Below are 16,520 nucleotides of genomic sequence, written 5' to 3'. Positions count from 1 at the left end.
CTGCCATGAGAGGGAGAAGGCTTTTGCGAGGATGTTTCTGCTGCGGGAGAGGACAGAAGGCTAGAACAGCTCAGTTAAAAGATGACGTGTGTTTAATTTGACAACCAGTTTTTATTTCTTGATCACATTTCGACCCATATGATTCATTGAAAAATAAGTAAATAATGTGGATTTTGCCTACGACAATTCGAAAGAAACTGTTTTGGGACGACAATGGGGCAATGCCCACACAATACCTGGACTCGAAGAAAAGGATGAAAGAATTGTATATAAAGTCGAGCTTTCTTCACACACCAAAAAAACTGAAATTTGATTGACTACAAACATTTTACACCTGAAAAGTATGGCTAGTTCTTTGGAAGACATTTGTGGAAACAGCTTATTTGCAAGGTAAGGGTAAGGTTGTGTACGATAGACGTTTCACTTCAACCCTCGCAAAGCGGGAAGCCTTTGTTGGCTTGGGGTCGCTCTTTCACTTGTTTCCCTAAACAAACTAGAAGAATTATTATGCCTACAGCCTGACCAAACCAGAGGGAATACGAAAACTGGATTCTGCCTGCCCTAATTGCTTCGGTCATATATAGAATTGAAGGTCATAGTAGCAAATGATGTGGTGGCGGTCTCTGATGAAGATGATGAATTGATAAACCTCCCTGAGTCGGATATCGTGTGAGATGGATTTCTTGCTTTGGCCTTTTCTCTCTCGCATTCTCTGTGCTCCATAAATTCAGAAAGCAGTCCTGGTTTCGATATCTGCCCCTCATTCACATCTAATGCACCCGTCAGCATTTGAACGACGGTAGACATGGATGGTCGGAGCTTGGGCATATCTTGAATGCAGAGAAGGCCAATCTTTAGGAATCTGCAAGCCTCCTCAACGTCGAAGTCTCTATTCAATGATGCATCTACTAACTCCACCAGCTGCCCCTTCTGATGGTGTTCCCACGCCTGCAACAGGAACTTGGATTTCATAAGTCTGCTCAAGGTTCTAGTAGTAATTGCAAAGTTATTATTCAATACATGTTTCAACAAGAGATGATGACTAGCTGGGGCACGTAGCTATCTAAACAAGAAAAGCAGAAGTTTAGAGGAATAATTGAAAATAAATGCGAAGTTGCAAGGAATACACGTTTGATGCTCATGCTATAAACTAGCGCTTCAAGCATTCACTTGATCAAAAATTTGTATGGCAGGTTCATCAAGGTTCATCACCCCTGCGCATGTTATTGTTATAAATCGTTGATCGTTTATTTAGCATTACTCTAATTTATTGAACAAGGAAAAGCTACAAACCAGTCCAAAAGCTTCAATTTAGTCATGGAATGCAATATTACAGAAAGGTCCATACCCGTGCCAGAAGATATTGTTCTTTGGGTGGTAAATGTCTGTTTGTGTTACACCTCCCACAAACAATTTCCAACAGTAAAATGCCAAAACTGTAGATGTCTGATTTCCTTGTCACTTGACTTCGTATCGCATACTCAGGCGCCAAGTAGCCTCTGCAGAAATCAAACAGGGAACCAAACATGTCAATATGATTACAAGTAATTTGATAAATGTAAAAAAGAGAAAGTAGAGAGAGAGGGGGAGAGAGAGGTGAAAATTTATGGGCGGGACATCAATGAGTTACATTCTCGGATAAACTTATTGAAAGAGACTAGCATTGGAAATGGCAAACTTACGTTGTTCCAGCAACACGAGTGCTAAGATGGGTCAAGTTAGGTGCAATAAACTTTGCAAGACCAAAATCTGAAATTTTTGGTGAGAGGTCTTTATCAAGGAGAATATTGCTTGCTTTAATGTCTCTGTGAATAATATGAGGGCTAACCTCCTCATGGAGATAAGCGAGCCCCCTTGCAACACCAATGCAAATTTTACACCTTGTAGGCCAAGTAAATTGGATACTGCTGTAGCCTCTACCTATAAAGTACAGAAGGATGAAGTCCTTTCCAATACAAAATCATTCATTCAAATAAGGAACAAGTAACATTGCTTACCAAGAAGTGTTTGTGCTAGGCTATTATTCTCGAGATAGCCATAAACCAATATTCTGTGATCTCCTTCTGCACAGCAACCATATAGCTTAACTAGGTTATCATGTTCAACGGTTGCAATCACCTCGATTTCTGTCAAAAATTCCTCAGACCCTTGACTAGACTCTGTTGACAATACTTTTATAGCCGCCAAAGTGCCATCCTTGAGTGTTCCCTGATCAAACACATTTTGAAATAATTTCTTAGCCCGTAGAGGTAAAGGTAAACAAAAAAGTCTTTAGCACAATTAAGTACTCAAAGACCGAGTATTCCTCAAAACTCATAAGCAAATAACTTTAGGAGCAATTACCTTGTACACGGAGCCAAAGCCTCCCTGACCAATTTTATTTTCTTTACAGAAGTTCTCAGTGGCAATTTGCAGTTCCTTGTAAGTGTACTGTTTGACATTCAAAGCGCCTGAAACCACTGTACCCACAGGAATCTATTAGACTCCTTTTGGTAGATGAAGATAGAATGGTAAACCTCTAACAGAAGTTAGGTCCCATTTTGTTCAAAATGATGACAACCAAATTCAAGTTAAAGCTAAGACTTACTAACAGCATTTAGTTCAACAGCATGTACATTGAACAAAGTAAACAAAAGAAGATTTCATCCAAAAAAAATATTGAGTGCGTAATAAAAAGCAAAATCAAATAAAACATAAGTAGTTGATTTAGCATGACCATTTGACTTCCTGAAAAGGCCAGGTTGTCCAAGTTCTGAAAGAAGCCTGGTCATCCATAAAAAAGAATGATTATCTGAATGGAAGCAAATTGGTAGTTTGGGCTTTAAGTAGTCGCAGACTTAAAACGGGTTCATAAATCAGTAACGGTAATGAAATTAAAGTGCTTAACATAGAAAATGCTCCTCCCATTTGAAGATCCATGTATGAACTAGAAAAGTCCTCCATCCATTTCACAATTGCACTGAGCAGCTAATTTGACAGATAGCATTGTGCCTAAGTAACTAATATTGACACTGAAAGTATGTGCATAATCTCTATAAAAGGAACGACAGAATAAACACGTGCACAGTCTACCTTTGTCGATTTCAACAGGCCGACTAACAAATGGAGCTTCCTTCTTTTTAAACAAGCAAGAGAAACAAGACATCACCAGCTTTTTATGTTGGCCAATATCACCAATCGATCAAAATCGTTGCCCTGTCAAAGTACACAAGCAAGCATAAACTTTTTGTGATGTAACTACAACTGCATTATCTGTTAGATTTAGGAGGAAGACAGATGAGTAATCAGGAATGCATTAGTCATTATTCACTTAGATAAGAAGAAACTCTAAAAAAAAGTGAAACTTATAAACTCAAATTGCAAATCAAGGTGGCCTCTTTAATCTACATGTACTATCTAGCAACTGGTATAGATGAATACCCGCAGCATTGTAAATCATTGTGTAAACTATGATTAAAGATGCTTGCATATGCGCTAGCCACGTGCTTACTGAAACTCACTGTAATTTCAGTAGCAAAGTTTTGAGTAGTTGCTTCATAGCTTTTACAACCTACATATCGGAAAAATCCAGAAGGGACTTTTTGAAAAAGGAAATCTCTTCAAAAAAATAACCAGTAAAAAGAAGTTTGCACATCCTCCGTACCACATGATAAGTTTTAACTATAGCCTACACCTGTTTTCTATGAAACATTCAACGCTCCTTACTTAAGGCATCAAAAGACAAAACAAATAAAAATCCTACCCATCTGAACTGCCAGAAGTTCAGGGGAAACACTAGAGAGATACCCCGACACAGTAAGGTCTGGGACTGCACCGAGTAATTCCATAGACTCTTATGCCCTATAAGATCAATCAGAAGTTCAGTTCTCTAGCCGAGTCCTTCAGTTCAATCGATTATCAATACTTACACCAACTACTAAAGTAATTCAAGGAAAATGGACCCAACTCCGCATTAACACGAAAGTTCCTGCATCCCTCAGTACTTTAGGCCTAAAATCGGAATTCGATAATCAAATGCTACAATTCAGCTCATGGCAGCTTAGCAACTAGCAGAGGCTAGAATTAGAAACATGGTTTCATGATAGGAATTTGGAAAGAAATTATTTGTCAGCCAAGGAAATTTGATTGTGTAGTCAACTATCCTTCTGATTGTCATTGCACTCAATTATAAGACAAACAAAACAGAAGACATCTATCGTTTTGACCAACTTTCAAATTAAAAAGTCAACCTAGGCGGCACCAAAATTGAAATTGCAGAAGAAGAAGAAGAAGAAGAATTTGCTTCAACATTAATTACCTTACAAATTTGCAATCCAATTGCACTTGGGTTTTGCTAATATTTCAAACTTGAAGTATCCCTCTGCAGAACAGAAACTAAAACCAACGGAATAAGAGTATTTGGATTGGTCAGAATATGATATTTCCATATTTTTTTTCAGAAGCATAGCAACTGTAAAGAGAAACCCACCATTCGTTTGGGTTGAAGAACCCAGCTGAGGCCACAAACAGATCCAAAAGCCTATCTTTCTTCTCGTTCTCTCCAAGGGATAAATCAGAAAGTAAAAAAGTCTTGGCTTTTCTTACATTTTCTCAGCTCCCAAACGCAAAACTACATGTAAAACCCAGATAAAATGCAAGGTTTGCACATCGACTGTGGTGACTGCAACAGAAATGAAGAGTGGATAAAATAAATTTATGAAATTGGATGCTAAATTTTGACTATATATGATAAATTCTCCTCGTAATGTTTGGAATTGACTATTCTTCCTTTTGGCATTGACTTGCACTGCAGGCACACGGTTTGGAAATGGCATGGAATTTTCTTTTTCTTAATTTTTGGGTTTTGCTTCCACGAGAATGCTTGAGATCGTTTCCAACTTTTTAAATATAATAAACAAGTTGTACTTAAAAATTAAAATCTTGTTCGACTCTTAAACGTATTATTTTTCTATTTAGACTATTTTACACAATGATATTATAGTTAAGTTGTACGAATGCGAACTATGATAAGTAGTTGAGTGGAAAAGTGCAAACATCAGTTTCGTAAAAGAAAACGAAAGGTTCTAAATTTGATACTTTGTAAAATGCGAATCTGCTTAATCGTCGTGACAACAGGTAGGATGCAATTCTCAACTAACTTTCTTTGGATAAAAAAATGATGAATAATTATGGTTTCCCGCCAGTTATCCTCCTTTTAAAAGAGGAAACAAATGTAGGCTATAGTAAACTTATCATGTGAAATCTCATTAAGTAACACCTGATTAACCGTTGAAGTTAAAATACCTCAATTAGTCGTATTGCAAGTGTTATCACCAACCAACTCTCATGCAAACACACGTTGAAATTATACTATTAGACATGGAATGTCGTTAAACGACACCTGAATAACCTGTTATAAAATTTAATTCTTTACGTACAAGGAGTTACAAAATTATTTACCTGTACAACCAAGCAATTCATTATTTTTATCATTATCCAAATTTTATTATCAAAATTGTACTTAATTTGAAAACATGACCATGCTTGTAAGTAATATTCTAAAAAATAAAAGCAATGGTAAAAAGTCATCAGAAAATTTGACAAAAACCCATGCAGGTGATTAATCATTGTAAACTGAAAGGAGACAAAAAACAACTGGATCCTTTCTGACCCAAAAATAGTATCGTGACAGGGAGCCGCCAACTTGATGCTAATTTATTAGTTTCTTGACGGAGAGACCCTGAATGAAGAGTGCCCAATACAAATTACAATAAGTAAGGCTGTAAAAGCGCTAGGTGCTAATTGAACGGCGTGGCTTAGGCTGTTTTTTAATTTAATTAAATTTATTGTACAGAATATAAATGAATGATTACTTATAGTTATAAAATATGTAATTGTAGGGGTATGATATCTACACATTTTTTTTTACTTTTCTCACACATTTTTTGTTTTCGCTCATCGGATCGAATGAATTGAAGAAGATCAACGGACAAAAATTAGCAAAAGATGTGTGAGAAGTAAAAAGGGATGTGTGGATAGCATATCCCTAATTGTATTAAGATATATAAATTGCAAAATAGAATGAGATATAAATTAAAAAGTATTAGAACATATTAAAAACATGAGAAACAAGAATTATCATCCAAGTATTCAACAAGTTTCTTATAATTTATTGAAAAAATAAAATGCAAAAATAAAAGTTATCTCTTTTCTGTCTAAGCGAGAGTCGTGATTTATGCGGGTACCTAAGCAGGTCTAGATGCTCTTTCTTAAAGTTCTAATACCTAGAGATTAATCGGAACGGTGGCCAACCGTCTAGCGCCTAAGCAGGGTCTCGACAGCGCTAGGCGGAGAATTTGAGAACAATGACAATAAGCAAGCTCAATAAAAATTGAGGATAGCCAAAAACTCAATCAGCAGAAATATAAAAGATGAAATAAAAATTAAAGATCTACAGGATAGAGATCTAGTTTGTCTTAAGACAAAAGACAATGATAAACACCAAGGAATCGGCATACAACTTCAGAAATACGATGAAGAACGCCGAGAAAACAAAGCTAAGCTACTAAAAATGAGAAGCAGATAAAAAAACAAGAAATAAATGGGGATCGCCAACAATCCCAACCAAAGGAAGGGCTCTGCGACGAGATCGAATATGCGCGAGAGAGAGAGTAGGATTCTTTTCCCTCATACTGCCATTCATTTTCATTTCTTCTTCTCACACTCTTTTTTATATTTTATTCTTTATATAAAAAAAATTCAAAACAAGATGTAAACGTGGCGTAATCGCAACCGTTTAAATATGAGAAGATAAAAAAAAAATTAAGAGGGGAAATAATCATACTCCATGAGAGAGAGTAGGCAGGAGCGATATTAGTAAACAATATCCAATAAAATCAATTGAAACGAACTTTTTTTCTTTCTTTTTTTCGGATAATTGAACTAAGAGATGTTAAAATGATAGTCTCTGGTATTTTAAATACTTCACCATTTTGCTACTTTCACTTTATATATAAAGAAGAGATGTTAGCCGCCGCCAAAACCGTCATCCGAAATCTTGAAACATCTTTCGAAAGATAGAACGAAGACTTTTGACCACTTTGTACAAAAAATAATTAGGAAATCCCAAATGTCGTTGAGGGCTCCTAACCTGTTAATTTAAAAAGAGGACATGTTATCTAGAAAATATGAATTTTCTCTACTAATTAATCACGTGTGAACAATTTTAAACTTCAACTAGCTAGCCACCAATGGTAGCCAACCATGAGTAACACCATGACATATTCTTTGTTTACATTATTAAAGTAATTGAGTAACATTTTCTGACTAAATAATTTTTACGTTTGGTTGTTAAATTATTTGAGTAATCAACTGCGTAATATGATTAACCTACCACAACAAAACATGTCAAAATGTTAAATCAAATTATATTTATAATCATTAGCTATTAGTCTAGTCATAGCCGACCCTGAATAAGCGCAAATAGTGCCACCTCACAGGCTCCAAATTAGAAAGGCGCCCCTCATTTTTCATTTTTTTGCATGCATATATATATTTTAAATGTGTAGATAGTTTACAAAATGAGTTGTTAGCGTGTCTTTGTCCTTATGCTACTTTATATCCTCCTAGAAGTGGTTTTGAAACCTGCCACAACTGTTTTTTCATTTTTATTTACTTCTTTATAACTAAATGCATGAATTTTAACAAAAAAATAACACAAAAATTCGAGCCGTGAACCTCTTAAAATTAATGGAAAACAACAATACACCGTAACATCAATTGTTTTGATAAAATTGTTTGTCCTATACAATTTATAGAAAATGCAATTGAAGAGAAAATAACTATCGCAGCATTATTTTGAATTTTCGATTTACTTTCGTACGTGATCGCCCTGAGTCTAATAATATTTCATCGTCAAATTACTGATAATGCTTAGTTGTCAAGTTGTTAAACATCAAGTTCTTTTCATGGGTTTTTTTTATTTAAATTTATTATATTATACTTTTTTGAGAAGATGTCGCTTAGCAGACACTTTCTTTGATAATTCAATGCAAAACACGTCAAACATCAATGTTCCTGGATTGTTTTCTTCTGTCTGTTAGGAGATTGGAAGTTAGCGTTTGTAATTTAGTTCCACAATTTCCAACAAAATAAATTCACTTATCCACGTCTTCTGGCTCTTAAAAAAGTGAACTGCTCGTTCTTTTGGAAAAAAAAAAAAAACCAGTTTAATTATCATGTCGTTTTTTGTTTTTAATTTTGCATAAGACACATAGAAGAAATGAAACGTAAAAACAAAATAGTTATCAAATGTGAGATGCGCAGGTCTGCCTAGGAGTGCAACTCATACGAATTGGGTGGGCTAGAAGGTCAACTCAATCCTAACTCAACTTTTACAATTCAAGCTCAGGTTCGGGTTGGATTTCATTCGGGTTCATTTGGGCTCAGGTTTAATTGGGTTAGGATTTACTTGAGTTGGGTTCGGATTGCCCAACTTTTTCAAATTTAATCTTATAACAACTTAGTTTCTAAAAATTCTTAAAAAAATTAAGCCAAATAGCATCAAAGCTAGCTAACTTTAATTTCATAAATCCATCTACCATAAAGCTTTAGGATTTAAATACTACAAATATAGGTTGACTAATCAAAGCCCCTTATCCCCTAAGAGCTTAAGTAATTATAATGGGTAATTTACTAAAAAAAATATTAGAAAGCGCGTTGGTTTTTGAACTTGGCTCATTTGGGTGTAGTATGAACATTAATTAATATGGGTTACAATCTGGTAGCCAATCAATGAACAGGTTGAAATTGAGTTAGGTTCGGACGGATTGTAACTTTAAAAAAAAAAAAAAAAAAAAAAAGAAACCACTAATTCAGGTTTAAAGTCAGATCGAACATGAATGGATTTGGATTGGCCCAACCCAAGTTAGGCTCCTAGGTCTGCCTACAACAACGATGATACTACAAAACTACAGATGAACTCTTTTATGGTTCTAACAGACTGTTCAGTACAAAACTACAGATGGAACTCCTTTTTTTTTTGGTTCTAACAGACTGTTCAGTACAAGACTACAGATGAACAATATCAAAGCCAGTTCTCTACACATTTATTTATACACAAACTCCGTAAAGCACAAAGGATTCACACTGAAATATGAATCCAGCTTTCCGCTTTTGGTAGTCCCGGGCCGAAAGTATGGGGATGCAACTTATACCAGAACATGAGCTCTAAGGATGAACGAAAAGAAGGAGTTTCGCGAGCTCTATTGCATTCTTGCGGCCAAGAAACTTCTCAACAATTCCAAAAGCGAACTCCATTGAAGTTCCTGGTCCTCTGCTGGTGATGAGGTTGCCGTCAACCACCACCCTGTTCTCGATTTCACTTTTATCTGACAGCTTGTCGCACATTGCGGGGAACGCTGTCGCCTTTTTGCCCTGGATCAAAGAACAAAGCTCACTAAGTGGTTGCAGCAACATCAAAAATTTAAATAGCAAACACTAAAGTGGAAAAGGCATTTAAAAAGCTGATATTTTAAAACGTTTCTAAAATGCAGTGATGGATGCATATGAGATTTGAATGTAAATAAGTTCCTGAACGAGTTTGAACGATGCAAGAAGCAGAAAGGTTCAGTGAAATGATTATAATGTTAGGTCCAGTTAGTACACTACTCAATTACAAGAGGGGCAGCCAGAATTGGGCCAACGTTAATGGAATTGCACAAAATTGTACATGCGATTATTAGGTTGTTCAACGTTGAAAGCATACCTTGAGTAGGGCATGGGGTTCCAAAACTAGAGCTGGGGAGGCACATATTGCTCCATAAGGTCTCTGTGATACCCTCTGCTTTTTTAACAAATTCACGAGCTTTTCCGATTTTGCAAATGCTTGGGCACCACCAAGTCCACCCTGATCAAAAAATACGAATATTGTTTGACAAATCAATAGGGTAAAGAGAAACTGTTAAACAGTAGAAAGCTGGAAACCCAACTTACAGGCAAGACAATCAGGTCATACGAAAGTTTGGTAGCTTCATCGAGGGACATATCTGCCTCCAGTTTAACTTTGCGGGAAGCAATAATTTCTAGTTTATCCTCTACAGAGGCCACCACAACATCTGCTTTGGCCCATCGTAGAATATCAATGATTATAATAGCTTCCATTTCCTCTGTGCCATTCGCAATAGGTACAAGAATCTAAAGGATAACAAAGACAAAAGAAGTTATAACTTACAAAGCACATTATACCTTAAAAAATTGTTGAAATTCGAAAGGATCCTAGAGATATATGCAAATGTAAATCACCACCAAGTAAAGCATTCCAGTATAGCCCCTTTTTTAGGTTGCTTACAACAAGATTTGAACTTGAATTTACACTTCCTACCCTATCTGAATGCAACTTGAGCTAAAGCCCAATAAAGTAGACAAAGAAATCCACACACAATGGTGTTCTCAAACTTCGTCCAACAAAAGCCCAATAAAGTAAGGACAATGCTAGGGAGACCAAACTTTTAAACCAAACTTGCAAACCAAATGATGTGTCCCCAATAGGAAATAAGCACGTTAATCAATACTTGAGAAATAATCCAATCAATAACCACATCATTTGGTTTCAAAATTTAGTCTCCCTAGCCTTACACATAAAGTAAAGTAACAGCATGCAATGTACAATAAAATGGATAAGAATATAAAAAATTCACCTTAGGGGAATCACTGGCAGTCCACTCAACTGGGTTTAGCTCTGTTATGACATATTCATCCCCATGGTTGGACCGCATCACCTGAGTACAAAAACACTGTTACAGACCCACCACAAACAAAACCGAAACAGCATTCTAAACTGCAGAGTCTAGGGCTTCAGCCAGTTGGGCCGTTAATCAAGGGTAGCAGGTGAAGCCAGATAACAACAGAATCATATTTATTTCAATTTTCCCAGACAATGAATAGCTTTGAAGTCGGTAGACAAGAAAGCCACCTGCAGAATGACACCACCAAAAGCTAGCAATAACCACCTCCACCCAATCAATGACAAGGTAGACCTTTAAAAATACAAGCCGTGTACAAGCAGCAGTTCAAGCATACATGTTACTGGATCGAGCTTATTTTATATATAAGGAAGAAGTTAAGCTCAAAAAGGTCCATATAGATAGATATTTAAAGCCCACAAGTATAACAAAGTAGCCCCTTTTTCATTTAAGTACTCACAATATCATCTACTGAATACTTTATCCTAAGTTTTCTTATATACGAACCTCGAATGGTTTTATTTTCCTTTTTGTCAAATATATTAGCAAAAAATATAAATTTCATCCTCTGGGGTCTTTACCATCTTTTCTCAATTCAATTAAAAATACCAGTTTATTCAATCCACACATTTCTAGACTATGGTAAATTCCAATGAATCTCCATTTCTCATTGTTTCCCTTAATCTTTGTCTTCATTGAACTAAATCTGCAATGATTAGAGTGCCCAAGGGAAATTATCATCAAACCTTTTTTCTTATATTCTATGCATCCATTTTTTTCCCTTTTAAATTGGGGTGAGGGATTGAAGAATAACACAACCAATCAAAACGAAGAACATTGAGAAAGTATATACCAGTGGCCCAGAAACTTCATCAGCTTTTTCTTTCCCATACAATTGCTCGACCAGTGCAACAGCAAACTCCATGGTAGTACCAGGTCCACGACTTGTCACAACTTTGCCATCCACCTGCACTCTTGATTCAACAGCGATTGCACCAGATGCTAATTGCTCCATAAAAGGTGGATAACCAGTTGCCTGTTAAAAACCAATAGAGCCCACAAGTTCAGAGTTAGTCATCAAAAACGACAAAAAACACTAATTAAAATTTTATAATTAATGAAACATTGGAGGTTCTTAGAGATCTTACTTTCAGTCCCTTCAACACACCCCATGACGCAAGTGCCACTGCAGGTGAAGCACAGATTGCAGCGTAGAGCTTCCCATCTGCAGCCTGCTTCTTCACCAAGCTTTCCAGAACCTCACTATTCTTAAGATTAGCGGCACCAGGGATGCCTCCCTACAGCATAAAAACAGATATAATAAAATTCAAGTGTACCTAAAAAGGAGTAGTACAATGCAACGAGAAAACATTAAAGCAGAATTGGAGAAGCCGGTGAGAGCACGATACACACAACGATGGATAAAATCCTTATTCCACCCCATACAATACGGATTACATCAGCAGTTCAGCTTCGTCTGGACATTACTTGGAAATTAAATAGTGGCATTAGGCAACACATTAATTTGGGCGTGACGGACCAAAATCCCACACTCAAAGAAGCTAAACACATCTGCTTCAAGCAAAAAATTCTTCAGGTAAATCGAAACAAACTGAAAGTTTTAAGTGATATTAGCCAAGTTTGAAAATTGAAGTAATATGAGCCAAGTTTTACACTTTCCATTCGATTTTATCAGCACTTTCAGAAACAAACAAAAGTAGCCACATTTCAAATTTCTAATACACAAATAGTAACAGAAGCATACATATGCATGTACTGTAAATATACATATACATATACATATACATATACATATACATATACAAATACGAAGAGAGGGAGAGAGTGTACGGGTAGAGCGATGAGATCGAAGACAGTTTGGCTACAATCCGAAATCAAAGCATCAGCGACGATCTTAACGCCGTGGTAACCATCAACCCGAAGCTGCTTCTCCACAGAAGCCACAGTAACATCGGCCCCAGCTCGCCGCAGAACATCGACGGTGATCACCGCCTCAATCGCCTCCGTGCCGTTCGCAATCGGAACCAAAACCTGCGTCCACAGTCAAAAATCTCACTCACAAGCAAACACAATCATCGAATTAAAAAAAGAAAAAGAAAAGAAGATGAGCTGATTAGCGTGGTGATTAGTGAGGTGATTAGTGGATGATTGTGATCACCTTCTTAGCAGGAGAATCGGAAGCCATAGCTGCAGAGGCGGAGGAAGAGGAGAAGAAGCACTTTCAGAGAAGAGGGACTGAGGGTTTGAGTTTGGAAATAAAAAAAAGGAGAGTGGAGCAAGAGAAATGGAGATATTTTTTCGTCCAACAGTCTCGAAATATGTTTAATAAAATATTAAATTTTACTATTTATATAAAAATATGCAATGTATTATTTGTATTCTCATCACATAAAAAAATTTCAAAGAAATGAGAGAGGAGGGGTTAAGACCATCTTCTTCAAATTTTAAGCATAAAATTTGAATTTGATAGCTTATAAAGCAATTTAACATCTTTTAAAATTTTATTTTTCATCGTTAAATTAAATTATTATTTTATTATATTATTTTCTTTTTCGTTAAAAAAAACCCAAAAGATTGTCCTCCACACTCGATTTCATACACTGAATTCTCAACTCCTGACATTTCAGTTTCCCCGGAAAATGGCAACCCAAATCACAAACGGCGACGGAGTCGCCAGAGTCTCCGCCCTCAACTGGATCGATCTCTCGAGCTCCGACACCCGCCAATCCGTCTCTTTACTCAAACAGGTTAGTAACTTACGACTTCCGCATAAATTCTTCAACTTTTTTTCCGGGTTTTGAAGATTTTATGTTTTCCTAATCTGGGTAGTGAAGAAAAACTGAGTTCTGGGTTGTTTTAGGCATGTTTGGATTGCTGGTTTTTCTACCTGGTGGTCATGGAATAAGCGAGGAGTTCATGGCGGAGGTGGATAAGGGAGGGACGAAATTTGCACAGAGATGGAAAACACAGAGGAAAGAGAAAACGGAGGAGAGAAGAAAACAATAAAAAAATATTTAATAACTGATTAAAAAGCATTTGTAGCTGTTGTTAAATTGGGTGAAGAGGTGTCATTTTATGTCATATCATATCAGATTTAGGGCCTGTTTGGGATTGAGGTGCTTAAAAAAAAAGCTCCTATGAAAAAAAGCTATGAAAATTTTTGGTGTTTGGTAAACTTTAAAAAGCAGCTTTTTTTCAAAGTTGAGGGTGAAAAAAAGCCCAAAACCAAGAGATGACAAGAAGCTGCAATTTGTAGCTTCCAAAAGCAGCTTATTTTCACCCACACACGGGTGAACAGTGTCCAGGTTTAATGAAATATACCGACGCTCTCGCCTTTCTCCAGAACTCTCTCACACGTCAAAACTACAACCTAGACCCCGATCTACGTATCAAAATGAAGCACTAGCCAAGAGGAGTAGTTTTATACCTTGGGTTCGCCGTGAAACGGCTTGTGGTGGCCGGAAAATCCCTCGGAAAACACGCACTCGCCGGAAAATTGGGTGTACCTCCACCCTTGCCAAAAACACTCCAAAACCTTGAAAATTCATGAACCCAACTCAGTAACTACATTTAACCAACATCTAACAAGACTAAGAAGGGAGAAACCATGCCTACCCAACCGGAAAACAAGCTAAAATTCGCCGGAGATGCTCGGCGTACTCCGGCACCGCGAGCAGGGGAGAGAGAAAGAGAGAGAGAGAAGCAGTTCAACGGCGATGATGGTGACTCTCCCTGAGTTGTGCGACTGTGGGTATTTGTGTGTGTGTGTGTGTGTTGTCACGGGGAAGAAGAAGAGAGAAAGGGAGGAGTTTTCGAAAAGAAAGGAAAAAGAAAGATGCAGACAAACCAAAACAAAAGAAAAGAAAAGAAAAGAAAAAGAAGAAGGAGAAGAAGAAAAAGGTGTCACGGAAGGGAGAAATTTTTAGGTGTGCCGGGAACACCATGCCACGTGGTTTGTCATACTAATTAATATTTAAGATAAAGTTTATAAATATTTTTCTTCTAAAAATAAAATATATTTAGTAATTCACTTTTATTTGTTAAGAAAATTAAATTAATAACACATCTAGTAATATACCCTTTTTGGTCATTTCACACAGTCACAGCTGTTTTACAAAAAAGTTTACCAAACACTATGATACTGCTTTTTGTTTCCAAAAGCACTTTTACAAAAAAGTTTACCAAACACTTTGCTGGCTTTATTTCACAGCCGCTTATTCTCACAGCACAGCCACTTATTCTCACAGCAGCTTTTTTTCAAAGCACAGCAATACCAAACCAGCCCTTAATTTTTAGGTTGAAAATTATTGTTGTTGTTTTTTATTACCGTTATTGTTGATTTGGAGATGCTACGTGTCATCTGGCCTTCCGGTTCCGAGGTTTCGCGTTGTTTCTAGAAGATAGCTAGCCTATGATGGTTGTGTGGGTTTGGATGTGGACATGCCTATATGGCGGACGTGAGTTTTGCTTTGTGGGCTAATCTTTGGGCCGATCTGGACCCAGAAGTCCAAATCTTATCTTTCATATCTCAATTTGTCTTCATGCAACCAAAAGCCCATCCAAAAGAAAAATAACACTACTTAGCTGCTGTAAATTCAGTAGCAACTTTTGCTTCTATCTAATTACAGATGGACAAGTGTTCAATCTGTATTTAAAATTTTAATTATTTGGACACACATTCATCTGTGGTTGAATGGAAGCAGAAGTTGCTGCAGAATTTGCAGCATCCAAGTAGTGTTCAAAGAAAAAAAACATGAAACCTTCCTCTATGAGTCCATCCATCCCGACCGACTATTATATTGCTCGTAACTATCCGGTCGGGATGAGCACTAATAAAGAAAGAATCAATTTTCGTAAAAATAATTAATATAAAGTTATCAAAAAGTATATTAGGGAAATATTGGTGCGAAACACGGTTTATTGTCTTCATTTTTGAAAAATTTTATCGAATGAAATTTACCGAATTTATTCTCATATCCTATAAATAAATAAATAAATAAAATTTCATTTCACTTTTGTTTTAAAAGTTACCAAACAAGCTTTAAATATGGAGTTCTAACACGTGTCAGCAGAAAAAATATGAGGAAAATTAGAATGCCCTACATCTTTTCTATATTTGTTAGATTAAACATTCATCCTTTTTAAAGATTTGATTAAGGTGCCTTGATCAATTGCCACCTCAATAATTTTCTATTTATTTAATTTCCATGTCATTAATTTAAATGCATTTATATAGAGGCATAAGGTAACTTAGCAACTAATTGCCTACAATATAGGAATTTAATTTCGTCAATCCCCTTCTACATATTAAATGACATTTTTTTAATAAAATAAAATAAAAAATTAATTAACTAATTCCTCATTACCTTATTATCAGTATTTTAAAAAAAAATCTCTTTCTATAAAAAAATGTCTCAATAAAAAGTATTCAATATATATTTTTTCACTTATAGATATTTAAAAAATATACTTAAAATGACACACCCCAACCGAGATCAGGGCATGCTGGCCGTCACGTGGAGGTGACGTAGCCATGTGCACAGTGCGGAAGCTAAAGGAAATAATATAAAAGTACGAATAATTTAAAACTAGCATATGCAATGTGATAAAATAAGTGCTAGCGTAAGTGAGACGCTGAATTCAGAGCCTAAAGACTACAGCAGTCCAAAGAGAAGATACAACAATAGTGCACCCGAAGGTGACCCTACATCGGTGAGTGTCTGTTAGAAATGCCGGGACGTCCTCTGGGAAAACCACCGAACCCGCTAAGCTACTAGA

The 16,520-nt window shown here is 36.3% G+C and overlaps 2 protein-coding genes across 3 annotated transcripts; both read right to left on the bottom strand.

Moving 5' to 3' along the window:
* Positions 1–242: 242 nt before the first annotated feature.
* LOC103934277 (cold-responsive protein kinase 1) lies at positions 243–4,840 on the bottom strand. 2 transcript variants are annotated; one of them, XM_009344016.3, is made up of 8 exons: positions 4,469–4,840; positions 4,298–4,360; positions 3,073–3,195; positions 2,344–2,459; positions 1,998–2,208; positions 1,683–1,920; positions 1,349–1,499; positions 243–948 (listed from the first exon to the last, which is right to left on the bottom strand). In XM_009344016.3, the coding sequence occupies exons 3-8, from the start codon at positions 3,143–3,145 to the stop codon at positions 562–564; spliced, it is 1,176 nt and encodes a 391-aa protein (XP_009342291.2). In that variant the 5' UTR covers positions 3,146–3,195; positions 4,298–4,360; positions 4,469–4,840; the 3' UTR covers positions 243–561. The 2 variants fall into 2 exon arrangements, with proteins under 2 accessions (XP_009342291.2, XP_009342290.2); XM_009344015.3 differs by having other exon boundaries at positions 4,298–4,374; positions 4,469–4,839.
* A 4,098-nt stretch (positions 4,841–8,938) lies between these two features.
* On the bottom strand, positions 8,939–13,070 carry LOC103934276 (protein DJ-1 homolog B-like). Its single transcript, XM_009344014.2, has 8 exons — positions 12,901–13,070; positions 12,573–12,773; positions 11,870–12,019; positions 11,575–11,757; positions 10,677–10,757; positions 9,973–10,173; positions 9,746–9,886; positions 8,939–9,414 (listed from the first exon to the last, which is right to left on the bottom strand). Exons 1-8 carry the CDS (start codon positions 12,925–12,927, stop codon positions 9,208–9,210), a joined length of 1,191 nt encoding a protein of 396 aa, XP_009342289.2. The 5' UTR covers positions 12,928–13,070; the 3' UTR covers positions 8,939–9,207.
* Positions 13,071–16,520: the final 3,450 nt, after the last annotated feature.

Source organism: the organism of the source record quoted next, unplaced genomic scaffold (genome assembly GCF_019419815.1).
Source record: "Pyrus x bretschneideri cultivar Hongxiangsu unplaced genomic scaffold, Pyrus_bretschneideri_v1 Contig23, whole genome shotgun sequence".
In the NCBI taxonomy this organism is placed as follows: domain Eukaryota; kingdom Viridiplantae; phylum Streptophyta; class Magnoliopsida; order Rosales; family Rosaceae; genus Pyrus; species Pyrus x bretschneideri.
The sequence above is the reverse complement of the archived record's forward strand: the minus strand, read 5'-3'. Positions and strand labels throughout refer to the sequence as shown.

Bases quoted from the DNA above. Each gene is read 5' to 3' on its own strand.
- LOC103934277 (XM_009344016.3), bottom strand. From the start codon at position 3,145: ATGTCTTGTTTCTCTTGCTTGTTTAAAAAGAAGGAAGCTCCATTTGTT. The intron at 2,209-2,343 runs GTAATTGCTCCT...GTGTTTGATCAG, and splicing joins GCTTTGGCTCCGTGTACAAG to GGAACACTCAAGGATGGCAC. The intron at 949-1,348 runs GTATGGACCTTT...TTCCTGTTGCAG, and splicing joins AACAATATCTTCTGGCACGG to GCGTGGGAACACCATCAGAA.
- LOC103934276 (XM_009344014.2), bottom strand. From the start codon at position 12,927: ATGGCTTCCGATTCTCCTGCTAAGAAG. The intron at 10,758-11,574 runs GTATATACTTTC...TTTTGTACTCAG, and splicing joins ATGAAGTTTCTGGGCCACTG to GTGATGCGGTCCAACCATGG. The intron at 9,887-9,972 runs GTAAGTTGGGTT...TTTTTTGATCAG, and splicing joins ATGACCTGATTGTCTTGCCT to GGTGGACTTGGTGGTGCCCA.